The sequence below is a fragment of the Asterias rubens genome, chromosome 1 (assembly GCF_902459465.1).
Source record: "Asterias rubens chromosome 1, eAstRub1.3, whole genome shotgun sequence".
Classification (NCBI taxonomy): Eukaryota; Metazoa; Echinodermata; class Asteroidea; order Forcipulatida; family Asteriidae; genus Asterias; species Asterias rubens.
The window spans coordinates 16,392,098-16,410,534 of NC_047062.1; the positions used below are offsets into that span (position 1 = coordinate 16,392,098).

Below are 18,437 nucleotides of genomic sequence, written 5' to 3' on the forward strand. Positions count from 1 at the left end.
TGTAAAAACAAAACTTAAAACTTAAGAGCATAATCTATTAATTAATTTTATCAATTTAAACTTAAGCTATTGTTTTACAAAGTCACCCCAAAATAATATTCTAGAATTTCCTTCCATAAAATGAACTCTACCGTCAGTTGAGGGCGCAAGTCATAAACTACTTCCTGGCTCTCACACGTGTTTACATTTTGTGATCCGCATGGATGGGGGTAATTCCCGAAATCTTTACACAGCCAGTTTGTTTGTTGTTAATCGGTTCAATGGTTAAATGTTTTCTTTGAAACAACTTCGCACTTGAACGGTTCTAACTTCTCAGTGTCTGAATGATTACTTGTTTAGATGACGATGGACAAATCGAAAGACCAAGAATCGAGTGGTGATGATTTTCAAACGGTAAGCTAGCTCACATATTGTTATTATAATTTGACATGAAAAATTAATGTGAAATGTTCCCCAATAAATTTAGGGACAATGACTGAAACCATGGAGGTAGGTATCCACGTACAAAAGGTATCAGTCTCAGCCCACCATCTTACGTAGTCATTACAACAGACCAACAGGATGGGAAATAATAGATAAAAAAATGACAAATATTTGAATTCAATGTTGCCATGATTAAAATATTATTTCCTGAAAATGAAGGGTACATGAAAGTGTACATTTTTTCACAGCTGAGCAAATTTTGAGATGCGCCTCTCTCTCTGTACAGTTTAAGATCATTTTATTATAATTTTATGATAATTTGTTGACATACCAATGAAAGTCACATCGATTACCAAATCATCAATCCAGTGCTGAACCAATTTTTGTTATAATTATATTTATGTTCACTAAAATTATCTGTAATGTTTTTATTTTGTTTCCCCTGTCTAGGATGGAGAAACACTGCATGATGCAGAGTCAATAAATGATGCATCTAAGGATGTGAGTGATGCCGACATATTTATGTTCACTAAAATTATCTGTAATATTTTAATTTTGTTTCCCCTGTCTAGGATGGAAAAACACTGCATGATGCAGAGTCAATAAATGATGCATCTAAGGATGTGAGTGATGCCGACACATCAGACACGTCAATCTTGGATTCTGATGACCCTGGAAACCTTGAAGACGAAGAAGAAAAAGAGGAGGAACACCTGCCTGGTCTCAAAGACTTTCTAAAAAGTGATTTTTGTTGTTTCTTCTGAAAGTTTTCCTAGGATTAGCCCCATTAATAACTGCTCGTGGTATTTAGTAATAATGCTACCTTTGTGATCTTGGCCCAACTTCATGGCTGCTTAAGCCTAGAAATTTTCTTAACAATAAGAATCTGCTAAGCAAACATTAGCGCTAGCAGGGTACCAGTCAAAAATTGTACTTGTGACATGGGAGTTTAGCTGGTAACCTTATTCTGGTAAGCATAATTTGGTTGCAGCTTAGCTACTTTTTGCGCTATAATCTTAGCCGATCTCTTATTTCTTTAGCCAAAATTCTTTACCTGACTAAGTTTGAATACTTTTGATGGCATAAATATGGTTTTTGTCCCTTTCTGATTGAGTGACTTTTTCCCTGGAACAAATCTCTGGAGTTTTCCTCCCACATCAAAAACTGAAACCTCATACTATGTCTTCTCTCTGTTGGCTTCTTGGCTAGTACAGTAGTATAATGAATAAGTTCTGGGAGAACTTGGCTTCACAACCAGAACACTTAATGATAAATAAACAGTTAACTGATGGCTAACTTGACAAGAGAATAACAACAATATTTAGTTACTTTTTATTTGTTTTCTTCATTCAGTTCTGATGATGATTTGGATAAATACTCTGTGAATATTTCCTTTGATTGTAGAGAATGTAACAGACAGATTTAGCGTTGGAGAGAAGACAGGTCTCCCTTTGCTACTAGCTTGCCTGAGGGAGTGTCTACTAACACATCGATGGAATGAAGCAAGTCATGCTGTGGAAATGATGTGCCTTTACCCTACACAGCAGTATGAAGATTATGTATGGAAGGTAAGGAGGATATTAATGTGAGGACACTGGTTAGGCAGAGATGATGAATGGTAGATTGTTTTATCTGCCTAGTTAAAAGAAGCAGCTGTTTATCCTGACACGAAGATGCTCTTTGATCTAGCATTTGGTAGCTGTTTCAAAAAGCTCCTTGAAATCTATAACTCAAGGGGTTGAGATGTCATTTCATTTGCCTCACAAAGTTTTTGCTCCTGGTTTCGTACCTTGTTGTCAGTGATGACCTCTGTTTTAAAAGCCAAACCCAACCCTGCCTAAAGGTTATCATGCAGTCCCCATACTTCATGGAGACAACTGCCTCTCAACTTGCCCCTGGTCATTGCCTTGGTGCCCATATAAATGTTTGAATAAGTTTACAGTTTCCCTTATAGAGGTGCCCTTTTCCAGGAAGAAAATACCTTGGTGTCCTTTCCCTTTTAAAAATGAAGCATCAGGCCTGATCCTGTGTTTATCACCGCCTGTGACAAAATTTCCTCACACAAAACAATCATTAACCGTCAAGATGTGTCTTATTCTATTTACAGTGTGGTGTGGAGATTTTATACAGTCATCCAGGATCAGACCCTGCTTTGATTGAACAGTTCAACAGGTGAGAAACTTTCATCTTCCTATATAATAAACAACTGTTTTTATTATCTGGTTCTTTGTCTGTTCCTTGAAGTGGGATTAAAACCATATCAATACTGGTATTTTTTACTGACAAGAGTCGGATTTGAAATTGCAACCTCCAGATAAACATGCCAGCACTCCACCAACTGAGCTATCTTGCCCTCGGGTTGGCAGTTCCTTGTTTTGTGAATATCTTAGTTTTACTTAGTTCAACCCAAACTTTGTTAACATTTACTAAGTCAGTTTTCCTTGTGCATTATTACTTGATTTAAAAAAAAAAATCTTAATCCCTACTGATACCGTTGTTGTTGATAGTAAACTAGAAGGGGTCAATAAACAACTGAAGAAGAAGAGATTGGAGAAGGTGTTTTACCTCCTTAGTAGACAGCAATATAAAGAAGCTCATCTGGAAGTCAGGGTAGGTACCACAACAAGCAGTGTTCAATCCTAACAGTGGTCCACTGGCCAAATGCTAGCCAAGGACCCATCCAAATTAATATTATTATTATTATTATTATTAAAGTTATCTCCAAGCAGTCCGGCTGGCTAATTCAGTGTTTAAAAGCATCAGAAACATCACAGCTTGTCCGTTCAGCCATGACACGCTGCAAAAAGAAAGGCAATTTTTAAACAAGACTCCCCGAAATTATTTTACTGACCAGTTGTCATTCCAAACAAATACTGCTTTCATGAATATGATGTCACAATTTCTGAATAGTCCTGATATTCTGTTTACGTTCAATCCCCCAAATCTTGTTGTAGTAATGTGTTTTATGAATTTAAAAATTGAAACCAGAAATAGGCTCTGTAAATATGGTTCTAAATCTCAATTGATAAAACAATTTTTTATTCTTCAGTCTTTCAAGCGTTCCAGACGAACCAAACTGCGGAAAGAGGATGCGAAGACATCCAAGTTCTGGGAGTTGTTGATCAACTCCTACTCGGGGATGCTACAGTACATGACATGGCATCAGAATTTCGAGTCTGTGGACAGAGAGAGTCAGGAGGCCGATACAGCTGGTCCGTTATTCATTCCGTTTTAATGAACTTGTATAGAAGATATTATTTGGTTTACCCGTACACTGATGTGTGTAAGCAGTGTGTACTCATTTTGGTTTTTACCCATACACTGACGTGTGTTAGCACTGTAAAAAATTTAACATCTGTTATATCGTTAAAACATAGGATTCGAACTGCCTCTAGCTACCGGGCAACCTCAGTAGTCTAGTTGGTAAGACACTGCTCTAAAATTGCAAGGGTCGTGGGTTCGAATCCCACCCGAGTAACATGCCTGTGATATTTTTTCACAGGACTCGGGAAAGTACCGAGTATACAGTGCTAACACACATCAGTGTATGGGTAAAAACCAAAATTAATACACTGTATACTACGTACTTTCTTGAGTTCTGTGAACGAAATCCACTGGCATATTTTGATATGAATCAGATGACCCAAACCCATGACCTTTGACATTCTAGAGCAGATGTTTTACTGAGTAGTACAGAACAGAAAGTTAGGATAAAATAATACAAGATAAAAACTGTATTATCCCACACTGGGTAAATTAAAACTGGCCTTGATACAAACACTTCATACAAAGACACTTAAACTTGTAATAACAAACAAACTGACTGATACATTAAACTGACTGGCACCCAAAACAAAGATATTGTCAAAACAGGAAGACTGCCAACTTAGGACTAGATAGCTTAGTTGATAGAGGGCCAACACAACAATACTAAGGTTGCAGGTTTCAGTCCCACTCTTGTCAGTTTTCTTAGGTCAACCCAAAATTATTATACAAATTATCCAGTCAGTTCCCTTGTTGTTTATTATTTGAAAAACAAAAAATTACCAATCTCTTAAAGGCAGTGGACACTATTGGTAATTGTCAAAGACTAGCCTTCACAGTTGGTGTATCTCAATATATGCATAAAATAACAAACCTGTGAAAATGTGAGCTCAATCGGTCATCGAACTTGCGAGATAATAATGAAAGAAATAAACACCCTTGTCACACAAAGTTGTGTGCGTTTAGATGGTTGATTTCGAGACCTCAAGTTCTAAATCCGAGGTCTCGAAATCAAATTCGTTGAAAAATTACTTCCTTCTCGAAAACTATGGCACTTCAGAGGAAGCCGTTTCTCACAATGTTTTATACCATCAACCTCTCCCGATTACTCGTCACCAAGAAAGGTTTTATGCTAATAATTATTTTGAGTAATTACCAATAGTGTCCACTGCCTTTAAATAATCCTGTGATCATTTCATAAAAGTTTCGCACACATGTACTGTGGTAAATAGCAGATAATGAAAATGATTCATTCCCCATGCAGAGAGTGGAGAGTTTGAGGTGAGGAGAGCTTGTGTGAGCCTGGGAAAACTCTCTGGTAGACCTGGAGTGTGGGATATCTTCATCACTAAACATGTTGAGGTAATCACTGTTTGCTTTCATAGAGTGCAGTATCTCCAAGTAGTATCTGAAGCTTAAATCACTGCGACGCAAGGCTCAAATTCTCTGCAAATCTAATGTCTTGAAGGTTATTATTATAACTTTTCTGGTAATGAAGCCAGTGATGTCTTATACTTGAACTTAATCACTAGCTCGCAAGCCTGAGGAAACCTGTAAACATCAGTGCTTGCTATGTGAACCAGAAACAGGGGGTAAACCTCTACTCTTCCACGATTTGGGTTCTTTGCACGAGGCCTATGGCTTAATGTCCCATCCGAAGGATGAAACGATTATGGTAAATCTGAAAAGTACTGTACAATGTTTGTTGTGCTAGTGTAAGGTAATTTGCTCTTTTTCTTTTCTGAATATTAACATTTACAAACTTCATCGCAATGCCTCTTATCTTGATGGCGTTAATATCTTTTAGATACTGGAGACGACGGGTAAGATAGAGGAAGCCAAGGAGGTCCTTGAGAAATACTGCACTCAGTGTCAAGACAATCCCAACGCCTTCAGATACCTCTACAGATTTCTCAAACGCAATAATGGAAGTGAAAGCAATCTGATGCAGATTCTCAAGGTAGCATTCATGAATAATTTGTGTGAATTATAAAACTTTCACAAATTACTGTTACTTATTTTGATTACTACACAATAACCCCCCCCCAGAAAAATGGAGATTTCAAGCATGAATTCTAGCATTCTTTGTTCTTTATTTGCATGGGAAATAAGTCGTTGCACAATGAGTGTTACACAATGAGTGTTACACAATGAGTGTTACACAATGAGTGTTACACAATGAGTGTTACACAATGAGTGTTACACAATGAGTGTTACACAATGAGTGTTACACAATGAGTGTTACACAATGAGTGTTACACAATGAGTGTTACACAATGAGTGTTACACAATGAGTGTTACACAATGAGTGTTACACAATGAGTGTTACACAATGAGTGTTACACAATGAGTGTTACACAATGAGTGTTACACAATGAGTGTTACACAATGAGTGTTACACAATGAGTGTTACACAATGAGTGTTACACAATGAGTGTTACACAATGAGTGTTACACAATGAGTGTTACACAATGAGTGTTACACAATGAGTGTTACACAATGAGTGTTACACAATGAGTGTTACACAATGAGTGTTGCACAATGAGTGTTGCACAATGAGTGTTGCACAATGAGTGTTGCACAATGAGTGTTACACAATGAGTGTTGCACAATGAGTGTTACACAATGAGTGTCACACAATGAGTGTTACACAATGAGTGTTACACAAGGGAATGTCAGTGCATGTTAATGTTCAAGTATTCCCAGAGTACTTCACAAAAGTGTGTTTACTTGATTTCTGGTCGTGTGTCCAAAACAATTATGTGTGAAGATTCCGCATACACTTCATCTGATCTTGACTGGTTAATGCAATGTTGGTTTCTTTTTGTTTGTTTTTATAATTCTAGGAGTTTGTGAGAAGAGTTCCCTCGGACCCACTTGCATTAGAGCTTGTGCGTCTCCAGCAGCTGGCAGTCAAATCAAAGAAGAAAAAGAAACACAACGAAAGAATCCATGCATTCACCAATACACTATTCAATATGTTGGACTATCCGTACTGGTATAAGAAGCTAAAACCCTGGAAGATTCTTTCAAAACACCTTACAAAGGTATTTCGGAGGTGAGAAATATATTTACAAATGATAATAAACTACAAGATTTTAGGGTGCTGTTGGAACCCCGCCATACAAAGTAGCATGTAAAGATGTCTCATGACTGGGATTTACAGAGATATATTGTGTTTTATCCACTTGTTTTTTGTTAGTTTGCCGATCTCTCCTTAATGTGTTCTTAATTACATTCCCTGAATAATTTGATAATCTAAGTATCTTGTAATGTTTGCTCTCTTAATTGATTTGGAATATTATGGTTGATCATAGATAGATAAGCGCTTTACAATTTTGTTATTACTTGGAGTAAGCATAGAGTAAGTGGAGTAAGAAGGTTGTGGTTTGGTGATGGTTCAATGATTTTTATTTTGCTGTTTCTCTCTGGATCTTTTAGACAGGATACTGTCGCTATCAAAGCAGCTCAGGATTGTTGGAGCATGAGAAACTGGTGGCCATCTTACCACTTTGATGTCAAGTCAGCTCAAGGTCTACTCAAGAGTAATAAGAAAGTGGTCTTGCAGAAAGCTTTGGTTGCTATTTTCCTTCACACCCCAGGTTAGTCAATGACTTTGTGATCAATGTAATGATGTGTTCCAATCGGCGGGTACAGCTACGACTAAGGCCAGATGTCTGTGTCATCGTGCATTGAAGTATACAACATCCTCAGCAACACCCTTAGCAATGGTCATAGCCGTAGCTGTAGCCACCAATGACTATGCCATCAGAACTGGAGTCAAGGATGTGCAAGGATGATCTGCAACGACACACGCACAAACACACTCTACACTCTTGATCACTCATTGGCAGGTTGAAAGATACTTGTCAATTTAATTTTCTCTACGTTTTTGCGGCTGCTCGATCTATGGTAGCATCAGTTTCCAGGGATTCGCGTTAAACAAAAACAATTTTTATATTTACTTTGTTTTCGCACACAAAACTCTGACAAGACATAAAAAACAAATTTCTGACACCAAATGTTTGTCAGTATGACCAAATTGACCCAAAGTAAACAATTTATTTGTATCAATTCTTTTCCACAGAATCACAGTTTGTTCACATTGTGAAGAAGCACTTCATGAAGAAAGACGAGACGAAATACATCAAGCTCCTAGAGGATGCAGCTGAGTTATTTGAAGAATATGACTTGGTATCATAGAAGGGGCTGAGGGAATGTTCATTATTCCGAACGGATTCCTCACAAGAAAACTCAGGAGTTGTAAAAAATCTCAGGATTTTCGTCACAGCAATAATGACTGGTTAGCTTGTGTATGTCACGATGCAATTAACACTCCTACTGGTTGGACCATTTCATGTAATCCACTGTGGTTTTAAATAATGAACTCTGCCAGCCTACACTGGTGACCATTCAATATCATCCACTGTCCACTGTGGTTTTGAATGATTGACAAACTATGCCAGCCTGCAATATGGTATCGTGAAGTGAATGCAACTCAACCCTCCTACTGTCTGACCATTCAATATCATCCAGTTGTTCACTGTGGTTTTGAAGGATAAACTACACAGTCAATCTTCCTACTGTCTGACCATTCAACATCATCCAGTTGTTCACTGTGGTTTTGAAGGATAAACTACACAGTCAACCCTCCTACTGTCTGACCATTCAACATCATCCAGTTGTTCACTGTGGTTTTGAAGGATAAACTACACAGTCAATCCTCCTACTGTCTGACCATTCAATATCATCCACTGTGGTTTTGAATAATAGATAAACTATGCCAGTCTGTAATATGATAATGTGAAGTGATTGTTTCTCCAAAATAAATTATGTATAATGTATTTCAAGGATGCTGCTGCGATATATATGGTATTATAAATAAATCAAGTTTAATTTTCAAATATATTGTTCTACATAAACTTGTGTTATTTTTCATTTGGAGGTTCCAGCTTTGGTTCCAGTCATTGAAACAGTTGGTAGCCAGTTTGTGATTCATGGTGCGTGACTTATGGATAGAGAAATCCCGGTGCTTCAAAGGGAATCTTTGTTCACTTTGCTTTGTCAAGTCAGGGTTTCCCTTTGCCAATGATAAAATAATAATAATACGCCATGTCTGCCAATGATGACACTCCTGGCGCAAAAAAACAAGAACTATGCTAATACACATAGACAAGCAATAATTCGAAGGCTATGGTTTCCGAAATTGATCTGATTTGGGATCTGTTTTGAATTGGGAACATGTACTGTATAGTTTTCCGAGTTGAAGTGGGACACTACTCTCAAAGAAAATTGATTGTGACAAATCCCACAAAAACAGAGAGGTGCCCTCGCTTGGGAGAAAAGACGGTGGTGCCCTTTTAAAAATGAAGCATAAGGCCTGATCCTGTGTCATGCCACTGCCTGCAACATAATAGCCTGCGACAAATCCCATAAAATATCCTGTTGGGTTGGAAGGAAAACAATTTATCTGGTTGAATTCGTTGCCATCCACAAGGTAAAGAAACTCATTGGAGACAACTTGTTATTTCTTGCAAACATGACTTCTTTATTTCCATATGTACATCTTTATTTTATGACAATACTTTACCATGATAATTTATCTACATCTCAAAATGCTCTACTGTGAATACACAAAGCATTATAAAAAATATCTACCAGCGTGTTTTTTTTTGCAGCTTAATGCTTGGTGACAAAAACAACATCTATCATTAAAAGGTCGGTTAATTTAAACTAATTGAATGTTTTTTACCATTACGGATTCTTGTAGTTGAAAACCACAGCTAAAATGTTGTAAAAAAATGAATACATCTTTTGTATACAACATTCCAAAATTTACAAATAAATTAGGGCATTAGACTAGATACACTCTTACAAATGGATTTCCATACAAAAATAGTTAATATTCATAACACACTTACGATTAAATTAATTTTCAAATAACCACCATTCATTACTATTTCAAACAATTTTGTTTGCCCCCAAACTTGATATTTCTGTACTTTGGCAAGGAATATATATCTTTTTCTTTTATTTTAAGAAAGGAGCAGCGTGCGAATGAATATTACATCAAACTTGTTGAATTGAAAAAACAAAATTCACAGAAAACAAAGTCAAGCGTTTTGAGTAGTTATTTTTGGAAATCCTTCCACGCTCACAGAAACTTTTTCTCCACAGTGGGTAAATAGATGTTGTATCATAAAAACATGTGATTAAAAACCTTTTTTTTATGAATTAAAATTAATTTTAATGATCTTGAATGTTAAAATGTAGCACAGTTGAGATTACTAGTTGAATTATAACTAGTAAAGACAACTAGTTGAATTACAACTAGTTAAGATAAATATTTCAATGATTAGATGACTAGTTGAATGACCAGAAAGCTTAAGTTGAATGACCACGAAGCTTGTTGAATGATTAGCTAGTTAATGATGCCCCAGTGTTGTCCCCACAAGTACTTTCAGAAAAGTATTTGGCAGGACTTGGACCCCACAACTCCACATTCAACATTTTTTCCAAACAAGAGTTTAAGAAAAATGTGAAGAACTGAAACATGTTAAGATAAGTAAAATACACTCTATACAGAATTAGCTGCTCAACATGAATGAATGAAATCACTGCATCCAAGGGGAGAGGAAAATATTAAGTAAAATATAAATTACAAATAACTTGAGTTTTTAATATGGTTAAAATACCCTATATACAAATCAAAATCAGTTAATATTTCAAAACTTCAAAATGAAAACATAGCATTTTACAGCACAGCTCTAAGGTGAAATTAAAAACCGGTTCACAAAGGAAACGAAAGACTATTAACTGAAAAGGAGTTCTCTACAAAAATGCCGTGTATGAATTAGCGGCTCTGGCTTTTACTAAGGGCAGCCTTGGCTTCTGTGCTTGTTGAAGTGGTGTTTCAGCCACAGCCGTAGTCGCTTAATTAAGAGACAGCCTGAAACAAATATTTTCTGCAACCTTTTCTGTTTACCAAAAATTAAGGGTGTGAGCGTGACACTTTTAATCACATGATTTCTGCACATGATTTAGACGCTTAAGATAAAATATCAGCTATTCTCAGAAAAATTTCTGCAATATCTCTACATAAAAAACTAGTTGTTGATCTGATTTGTAAAATATTGATTTGATTCTACTTTTGAAATCTGAAATACAAAAAATAATTTTGTACCACTTTGTGCGCAACTACAATAACTTAATATTGAGTCACATTCTCTCACAGACGGAGAGTTGTATTAAAAGACCTTACCTGACTGATGGTAAATAAACAGGAAGGTAAAAAGAAATTATAATTTTGTCTGAGAATATTCTTAGATTTGTCTTTTCGTTTTACTGGATCCATAACCAATCAGACAACATGATGATTTATACAAAACGGTGGGTCGTCGGAAGTGAACATGCTAAGATAAAAAGATGGCTAAATCTCTAAGCACTAACCCAGTACCAGCAAGTTTTAGATTCTGAATACCAGTGCGCATGCCATGTTATGTAAATTATCCATAACTGGTTCCCTGTTAGGTGTAGCTCGGCAAACAAATTTCACATGAAATATTTCCAGGGCAGGGCCAACGTCATGATAATGTCTGATACTTCCAATCCAATGAATCCCCATGACTCCAAAACAATAACACCTCACTCAGTTGTCTAAGTTTTTTGTACTCTTAAAAACACTTTAATGAATTGCACAAGAACATCCACTCATTCCGATTCCTGCAAGCCGACCCACCAATCAGATGGGTCCTAGAAGCCGACCCATCAATCAGATGGGTGGAGGGCCGTTGGTGAAGCGTAACATTGGCTGTAGTGACCGTGCGAAGTTATTGGTCAGTGTACAGCTGTAGTCCTCTTCCGTCATCGGAACGAGACAAGCCACACCCAACAGAAGTAGCATGAGGAGATGGAGAGGTAATGCTGCCCTCAATGCTCTAGATATGAATGGTGAGCGACGACGACCGACAGGGGCACCAGCAACAGCACTGTAAAAAGAAGACAAAGTATATCAAATGAATGTAAAATGTCGCTCTTACTAGATTATTGTATGAGCAGTTATTAACTATAATTTATCACTGTGTGCATTTCATCACTATATGTATCATGTAATAATTTACGATTAGGGCCCAATTTTATAGAGCTGCCACAAAAAGTCCCTAAGCGCAATAATATCTTTGGTAAACAGCCAAAACACATGTCATGAGTAACTGATATCTTGCTTATTTTGTTCAGCAGAAAATTTTATATTTATTTTGTGGTAGCACCATGTGTACATCTACTTGCTAGGTAGATTATGTTGTTTTGAGAACTTGTCTTTCTAAATATTCTACTGCCAGAGTAGATTTTTCAGAATTTGACCGACTTCTTAAATTCAAAAATCTACTCCGTGTTGGTAAAGAAGTCTTCCGAATTCCCAAAATTCTACTCCGCGGTTGTAGAATATAATATTATAGCAAGCCAAGTTCTCAAAAGAACATTATCTACCCAGCAAGTAGATACACACATGGTGTTACCCCAGACCAAATACATTGATACCTCATCATGCAATGCCCCTCGAATCCCATAAAGCAGAAATGTGTTAATCAATATTTTCTGCTTAAGCATCTCTATGAAATAGGGTCCTGGATGTGATATCAAGCAATAATAACTTACACAACAGGAGCTCCGTCCGTCTCATCTCTAGGTATCGTATTGGTTGCAGCGTCACTGAAATGTCTCATGGTGTATATAGGTGTACTCGAACGGAGCATTGGTGTACTACCAAACTCCCCCATCATATCACCCATGGCTTGAAGAGGGAAGGCTGCCCTCTGTGGGCTGATGCTTTGATCTTCAGGCTGTTATATCGAAAGCAAAACAAATTCATATCATAAGTAACTGTAGATGAGTGGAAATTTATTCGTTCATAAATAGTGACAAATGATTTATTCAAATAAAAAAGCTCATCCTAGGTTATTTTAACAATAATAATAATACTAACAATAATAGTAATAATAATACTAATAAAAATAATAATAACTAGATCTTATAAAGCGCATTTCACACAAACATGTGCCTTACGTTTTAGAATAATTGTAATTGTACACTAAGCCTACCACTAAAATATAGCTTCATGAATGAAAAACAGGTCCGGGGCCAAATAGAGCTGCTGTTAAAAACACAAAAGGTATAGCTCAGCACAAAACAAATTATGCTTACAAAAACGACTGATATCCTGAAATTATTGAGCAAAATTTGGAACTGGGCCCTAGAGGTTTGGACTTGACAAGCCAAATGAACAAACTTATCAGTAAACCATACTTAAGGATGATTTACAAATGGAAATACCACACAAACATGTTCAACAGTTTACAAAAATTGTGCCACTAGCACAAGCAGTACCCAACCATATTCAGAAGTAAAATGTGAAACACTGATATGGTGAACAAAGTCTAGACAAATCACTCTTGATTCAGTTGTAAAAAAAATAGTTAGCACAGAATTAACATGTTTATACTGTCAACCACAAGTATACACAAGAATGGAAATTAGTTGCGGCTTCAATTTATATATTAGATAGGTGGGTATAAACAAAAATATACTTCAGTAAATTGGAGAACATTTAATGTGTAAAATGTCAAGCACTTATATGGTCAAAGATTTCTAGACAGGCAACTCTTAAAGGCAGTGGACACTATTGGTAATTACTCAAAATAATTATTAGCATAAAACCTTTCTTGATGTCTCAAAAATCAACCATCTAAACGCACACAAATTTGTGTGACAAGGGTGCTTTTTTCTTTCATTATTATCTCGCAACTTCAATGACCGATTGAGCTTAAATTTTCACAGGTTAGTTATTTTATGCATATGTTGAGATACACCAACTGTGAAGGCTAGTCTTTGACAATTACCAAAAGTGTCCACTGCCTTTAATTCACATGTAAAAATAATTAGCACAGAAATTAACACAGTTACTGCCATCCACAAGTATACACAGGTGTATACCCAAAGTTGTAGCTACAATTTAGAAACAAAAAAGGCTGATGTGAACAAACACCCTCTTTCAGTAAATGTGAGTGCATTGAATAGGAGTATGAAACTGACTTTTTGGAAAAGTCAATAACTATGTACCGACCTTATCAATTTCAAACTGTGTGGGGTCAATGGTGGTCTCTAACAGCTCAAGGTTTTCCTCACATCGTCTTAGCAGTGCTGTGATCTTTCTTGAAATTAGATGAAGTTTATCTCGAGTGGCTTGACAATCCTCGGACTCTACGTCTACAAGGAGTTGATCAGCGGTCTCTTTCAGGGCTGACACTTTGGGCTGGGAAGACGCAAGCTCACGCTTGAATTTCTGAGAATGATGAAGAATAAATCCAAACAAAAGTTTAAACAACAGTAACAAACAAATGTTTAGACAGTTTAAAAGCTTTGAAATTGGGCCCCAGTTAGCAGAAAGTAAACAACGGTTACATAAAAACTCACCATGAAAACCCTGTATTGATGATGTAATCTATTCTCATCCGCGCTGAGATCTACCGACTCATTCTCATCCATGGTTGCCTCGATACCATCCAGCCATACCATCAGATCAGCCGTGGTTTGATGAAACTCTTCACACTGCATGATCGCTAACTGTAACTCTTTCTGCCAGTCAGCCGCTCTGCTGCATACGTGATCCCAGCGTAGGTTCATATTGCTGAGCTCATCGCGGAGTGCTTGAGTGTGACGACTGTCTGGTCTTAGGAACTGTTGACTGCATAGGTTGATAGAGAGAGCGATGGCCTTGCGTGCGTTCAGGCCTAGAATGAACTCCTGAATATACAAACAATTTAAAAGATGTGATAAAAAGTGTAACCCAGTACATCAATCAGAAAGGTAAATCATTATTGCCCAAAAAAGAGAAAACTACCTTGCACACAAATATGAACAGTGCTTTTCAGATTCTATGGCACAAACCACTGAAGAAAAATTGAGAAAACCAGCTGATATATGCATGCCTGGTAAATACTTTGATGTAATATTTTATAATAAGACCTCCTTCATAATTAGGAATTTCCCTTTGTTCTTTGAACATACTGCTGTTCTTTGCATGAACACCCTAAAATCTAACCAAAGTGAAGAATACAGTGAACCCCCTGCGTATCACGCCGGGAATTTAAACGGCGCCTTCACTGAATTCAGTGAAAAAAACCTCTTTTGGTCATGTCTACAAAGGCTTCTACTTGTTTGACCTCAGCAATGATGGCATCTGCAAAGGGAAAAAACACACACAAGTACTATACATACCCTGTGTCTTCTAATCATTCCTTCCAGATCTCCAGCGGGTGCATTAGCCTCCTGTGTACCTAGTAGAACCTCAGCTTCATCAAGCCAAGTGTTTAGATTGTTCAGGTCTAGTCTGAATTGATGCCATTGTTTGTAGTTCTGGTTGAGATGTGCATCTTTCTCCATGATGTCACCCTGGAGTACCTCCCAGCGATTCAAGAGAGCTGGTAATCAGAGAGAGATGGAAATCATTACTGGTTATTTAAAGACACTGGACGGTATTGGTAATTGTCAAAGACCGGTCTTCTCACTTGGTGTATCTCAACAAATGAATATAATAACAAACCTGTGAGAATTTGAACTCAATTGGTCGCCGAAGTTGCGAGATAATAATGAAAGAAAAAAGCACCCTTGTCACACAAAGTTGTGTGCTTTTATATGGTTGATTTTGAGACCTCAAATTCTAAATCTGAGGTTTGCATAAAGTTTCTCGGGTGGAAAGATGTTATAACTTTCTTTAAAAAGTTCCATGTTATGTATATTGTTTTCAATTTCACACTCCTTTGCTTCAGGGAAAACATCTGTTGAGTGATATATAAATTTATAGGTTGGACACTTTTTGAAAGTGTCATGACAAAGGGCGGGAAATCAACGCAAGTATTTCTTCTTTTCTTTTTGTTACAAGAGACAAACACTCTAGATCAAATGTCTGCCAATAAATTGTACTTAAAATAATTACACACTGCTAATAATGGTATCTTGAAATAAGAAAAAAATCATTTTTTCAAGAAAAACCTTACTGTATCACTCCCGAGAAAATGTTTCTTTTTAGATTATTGGGAGTGACACAATAAAAGTGTTCTTGAAATAATAATGTATCTTATTTTAAGAATACCATTTTTAGCAGTGCATACAGATCCATGTTTTTATATCCACAAAGTTGTTTTCCAAATTTCAATATCACTGTCCAATACATTTTACCTTTTAAGGTAGTTTCCTTAAAAGTCTTTTTACTTGACCTTATAACATTGATAGAAAGAGTAATTTACCTGCAATTTGTTGAGTAAGTACTGGATCCTCTTGGGGCATTCTGATTGCAAGTCTCTTCAAAACGTCCACACTGAGCCGGCAATCCTCAACCAGCGAATCCTGAATCAATAAAAAGTAAATTCCCATCATCATCTGGTCATCAAGCGAACTTGAACTATACAAAATATTCTCTATAAAATGAATTCTTTGTTGTTATTCAAGGATCAGGCCTGATACTTCCTCTTTGGAAGGGCAAGGCAATCTTAGTAAAAGGACTGATACTTCCTCTTTGGAAGGGCAAGGCAATCTTAGTCAAAGGCCTAATACTTCCTCTTTGGAAGGGCAAGGCAATCTTAGTAAAAGGCCCCTCTATGAGGGTAATGTCAATTTCTACTGGACTGTATCAATACGTAAGTACCAAGGCAATTACAGGGAGCATGAAGGCAATCTGTTCCTTTGCCACAAGTATCAAGACTATCTTTTCCAATAAAGGTTATCTTCCAGTCATAGGTGCCTAGAGAAGAGGGATAAGTATAACAAAATTGTGCTTAGACTAAGGTTACCAGCCAAAATACCATGTCATCTGTACAATTTGTGACTCATCATGCTCATTTTTGATTAGCAGACAATTGCTTGGCAATACTTTTTGCTTAAGCAACTTAATGAAATTGGCCAAAGGGCTGTTGTTGTTTTTTTTCGAGTAAGGGGAAGGTAGCAATGATTCACCATCCAAGACCAGCCCTTCCCTGATGTCTCCCAAAAAAATATTTAAAAAATCTGTAACTCACATATCCTTCTTTCTCTTCCTCAATCTCTGGTCCTGTCGGTGTCCGACACCTGACAGCATTCTCAGTGGCCTCTACTTTCATCATACAATCCTCAAGAGCTTGCTGCACATGTTGATTCTCCACCTTAAACCGCCCCGCCTCCTCCCCCGCCGGTGGCTCAGCATACTGCTGGGTATTGTTAGATACATACATGTCCCAGTCAAGGGATACCGCACTGGCTGGGGTGATTCTGCCTGAGGCATAGTTCTCATGAGCTGGCGACGGGGATAATGATCTAGAGGTGTCTCGCGATCTCCCTGATGAGTTTGGTTCCCTCCGACTGGCACGGCTGGATCGAGAGTGGCCAGAGAGGGCGCTGTTGTTGCTTGCGAGGGATCGGTGGGAGCTCAGGTGGGATGGGGAGTCTCGGTCGGGACTGATATCTCTTGAACTGAGGTCTTCGCTGTCTTCTTCAGACCCCGTGCTTGCCGTGTCATATTGCTGCTTCAGAATGAGAAATATAAATCCGTCAAAATAACCGTTTCTGGCAAGACCTCTTTATAGTATTTAGAAAATAAAAAACTAACATTTTGAACCAAATGTTCAAGAAAACAGTTAGAAAGAGGAGTACTACTTGAAAAGGAAAGCACGTACTTTCACTACTTCTCTATATTCATAAAACTAAACAATTTAAACAAAAACAAAAATAACAGCTAAAAAACATTCCTTTAACAATATTTTCAACATGATTACCATCGCAGCTGGAAAATGTTCCAGTCAATGGAACAAACAGTGGTCTGTCTCAAGTTTCAAGCAAGAAACAGTCAAAACATTTCAATCTGTAGTAACGTTTACATTAGCATAAATGATAACTATCAAACTTTGAAAAGACTCTTCATACACAAATAAAAGGGAAACATGCAGTAACTTTCTATAAAAAAACCAATTGTTACAATAACACAATATTACAGTGATAACAAAATAGATAAGAAGCACTGCAGTACTATGAGCGAGTGGAGCAAAGCATAGGGATCTGTGAAGTGGATGAACTGCGTGCAGCTAAACGGTTTAGTCTTACGCTGAGAGGGTTACAAATTAATTACAAAAATACATCTTATGAAACAAAATAAAACCAGGTTCAATAACAGCAACTCAACAACAACAACTGTTTACACAAATAACAAATTACTATTGGTTGTGCAGAAATCAATAAACAAAACTTTAACATGACATTTGCACTGTCATGTCAACATCAACACAAAACATGTTAGGTCTGCTATTACAACTTAAAGGTAGGGTCACATTGGTACGACACTGAATTTTTTGTTTGCAAATTCTATCTGAAAGCCTCCTTGTTTAAAGATGGTATGGCAGTGAACAATCTGAGTTCATCTGAAATGTCCTCGTTGATTAGAAATCAGTAAAATTATGTCAACGAGTTAGAATCTTGAAAACTTTCTCAAGGTGAGTTTTAGAGGTTCAAATTTCTGTGGTGTCTGTTTGTGAATGCTACAGCCATTATCTTTCTTGATAATTTGGCCTAAAATCAGCATTGCCGTTACGATGACAAACGCCAATGAGTATGACTCTACCTTTAAAAACACTGGGCACTATTGGTAATTGTCAAAGACCAGTCTTCTCACTTGCTGCCTCAACATATGCATAAAATATTAAACCTGTGAAAATTTGAGCTCAATCGG

The 18,437-nt window shown here is 37.1% G+C and overlaps 2 protein-coding genes across 9 annotated transcripts in view; one reads left to right on the forward strand and one right to left on the reverse strand.

Annotated features, from left to right (window-relative positions):
* Positions 1-180: 180 nt before the first annotated feature.
* On the forward strand, positions 181-8,336 carry LOC117289212 (TATA box-binding protein-associated factor RNA polymerase I subunit A-like). Its single transcript, XM_033770230.1, has 11 exons — positions 181-393; positions 996-1,164; positions 1,828-1,991; positions 2,531-2,595; positions 2,931-3,033; positions 3,473-3,635; positions 4,952-5,049; positions 5,495-5,647; positions 6,535-6,746; positions 7,130-7,290; positions 7,776-8,336. Exons 1-11 carry the CDS (start codon positions 340-342, stop codon positions 7,889-7,891), a joined length of 1,458 nt encoding a protein of 485 aa, XP_033626121.1. The 5' UTR covers positions 181-339; the 3' UTR covers positions 7,892-8,336.
* A 942-nt stretch (positions 8,337-9,278) lies between these two features.
* Positions 9,279-18,437, reverse strand: part of LOC117288372 (nesprin-1-like) — a 210,338-nt gene continuing 201,179 nt past the window's right edge. For 6 of the 8 annotated variants that reach the window (XM_033769230.1, XM_033769267.1, XM_033769236.1 and 3 more), the window contains 7 exons: positions 16,759-17,241; positions 15,991-16,090; positions 14,963-15,165; positions 14,159-14,488; positions 13,809-14,027; positions 12,344-12,528; positions 9,279-11,676 (listed from right to left, as the gene is read on the reverse strand). In XM_033769230.1, coding sequence (XP_033625121.1) covers positions 11,460-11,676; positions 12,344-12,528; positions 13,809-14,027; positions 14,159-14,488; positions 14,963-15,165; positions 15,991-16,090; positions 16,759-17,241 — 1,737 coding nt within the window. In that variant the 3' untranslated portion in view covers positions 9,279-11,459. The remainder of the gene's footprint in view (positions 11,677-12,343; positions 12,529-13,808; positions 14,028-14,158; positions 14,489-14,962; positions 15,166-15,990; positions 16,091-16,758; positions 17,242-18,437) is intronic. The other 2 variants (XM_033769251.1, XM_033769222.1) reach the window with 1 other exon arrangement.

Bases quoted from the DNA above. Each gene is read 5' to 3' on its own strand.
- LOC117289212 (XM_033770230.1), top strand. From the start codon at position 340: ATGACGATGGACAAATCGAAAGACCAAGAATCGAGTGGTGATGATTTT. The intron at 1,992-2,530 runs GTAAGGAGGATA...TTCTATTTACAG, and splicing joins ATGAAGATTATGTATGGAAG to TGTGGTGTGGAGATTTTATA. The intron at 2,596-2,930 runs GTGAGAAACTTT...TGTTGTTGATAG, and splicing joins TTGATTGAACAGTTCAACAG to TAAACTAGAAGGGGTCAATA.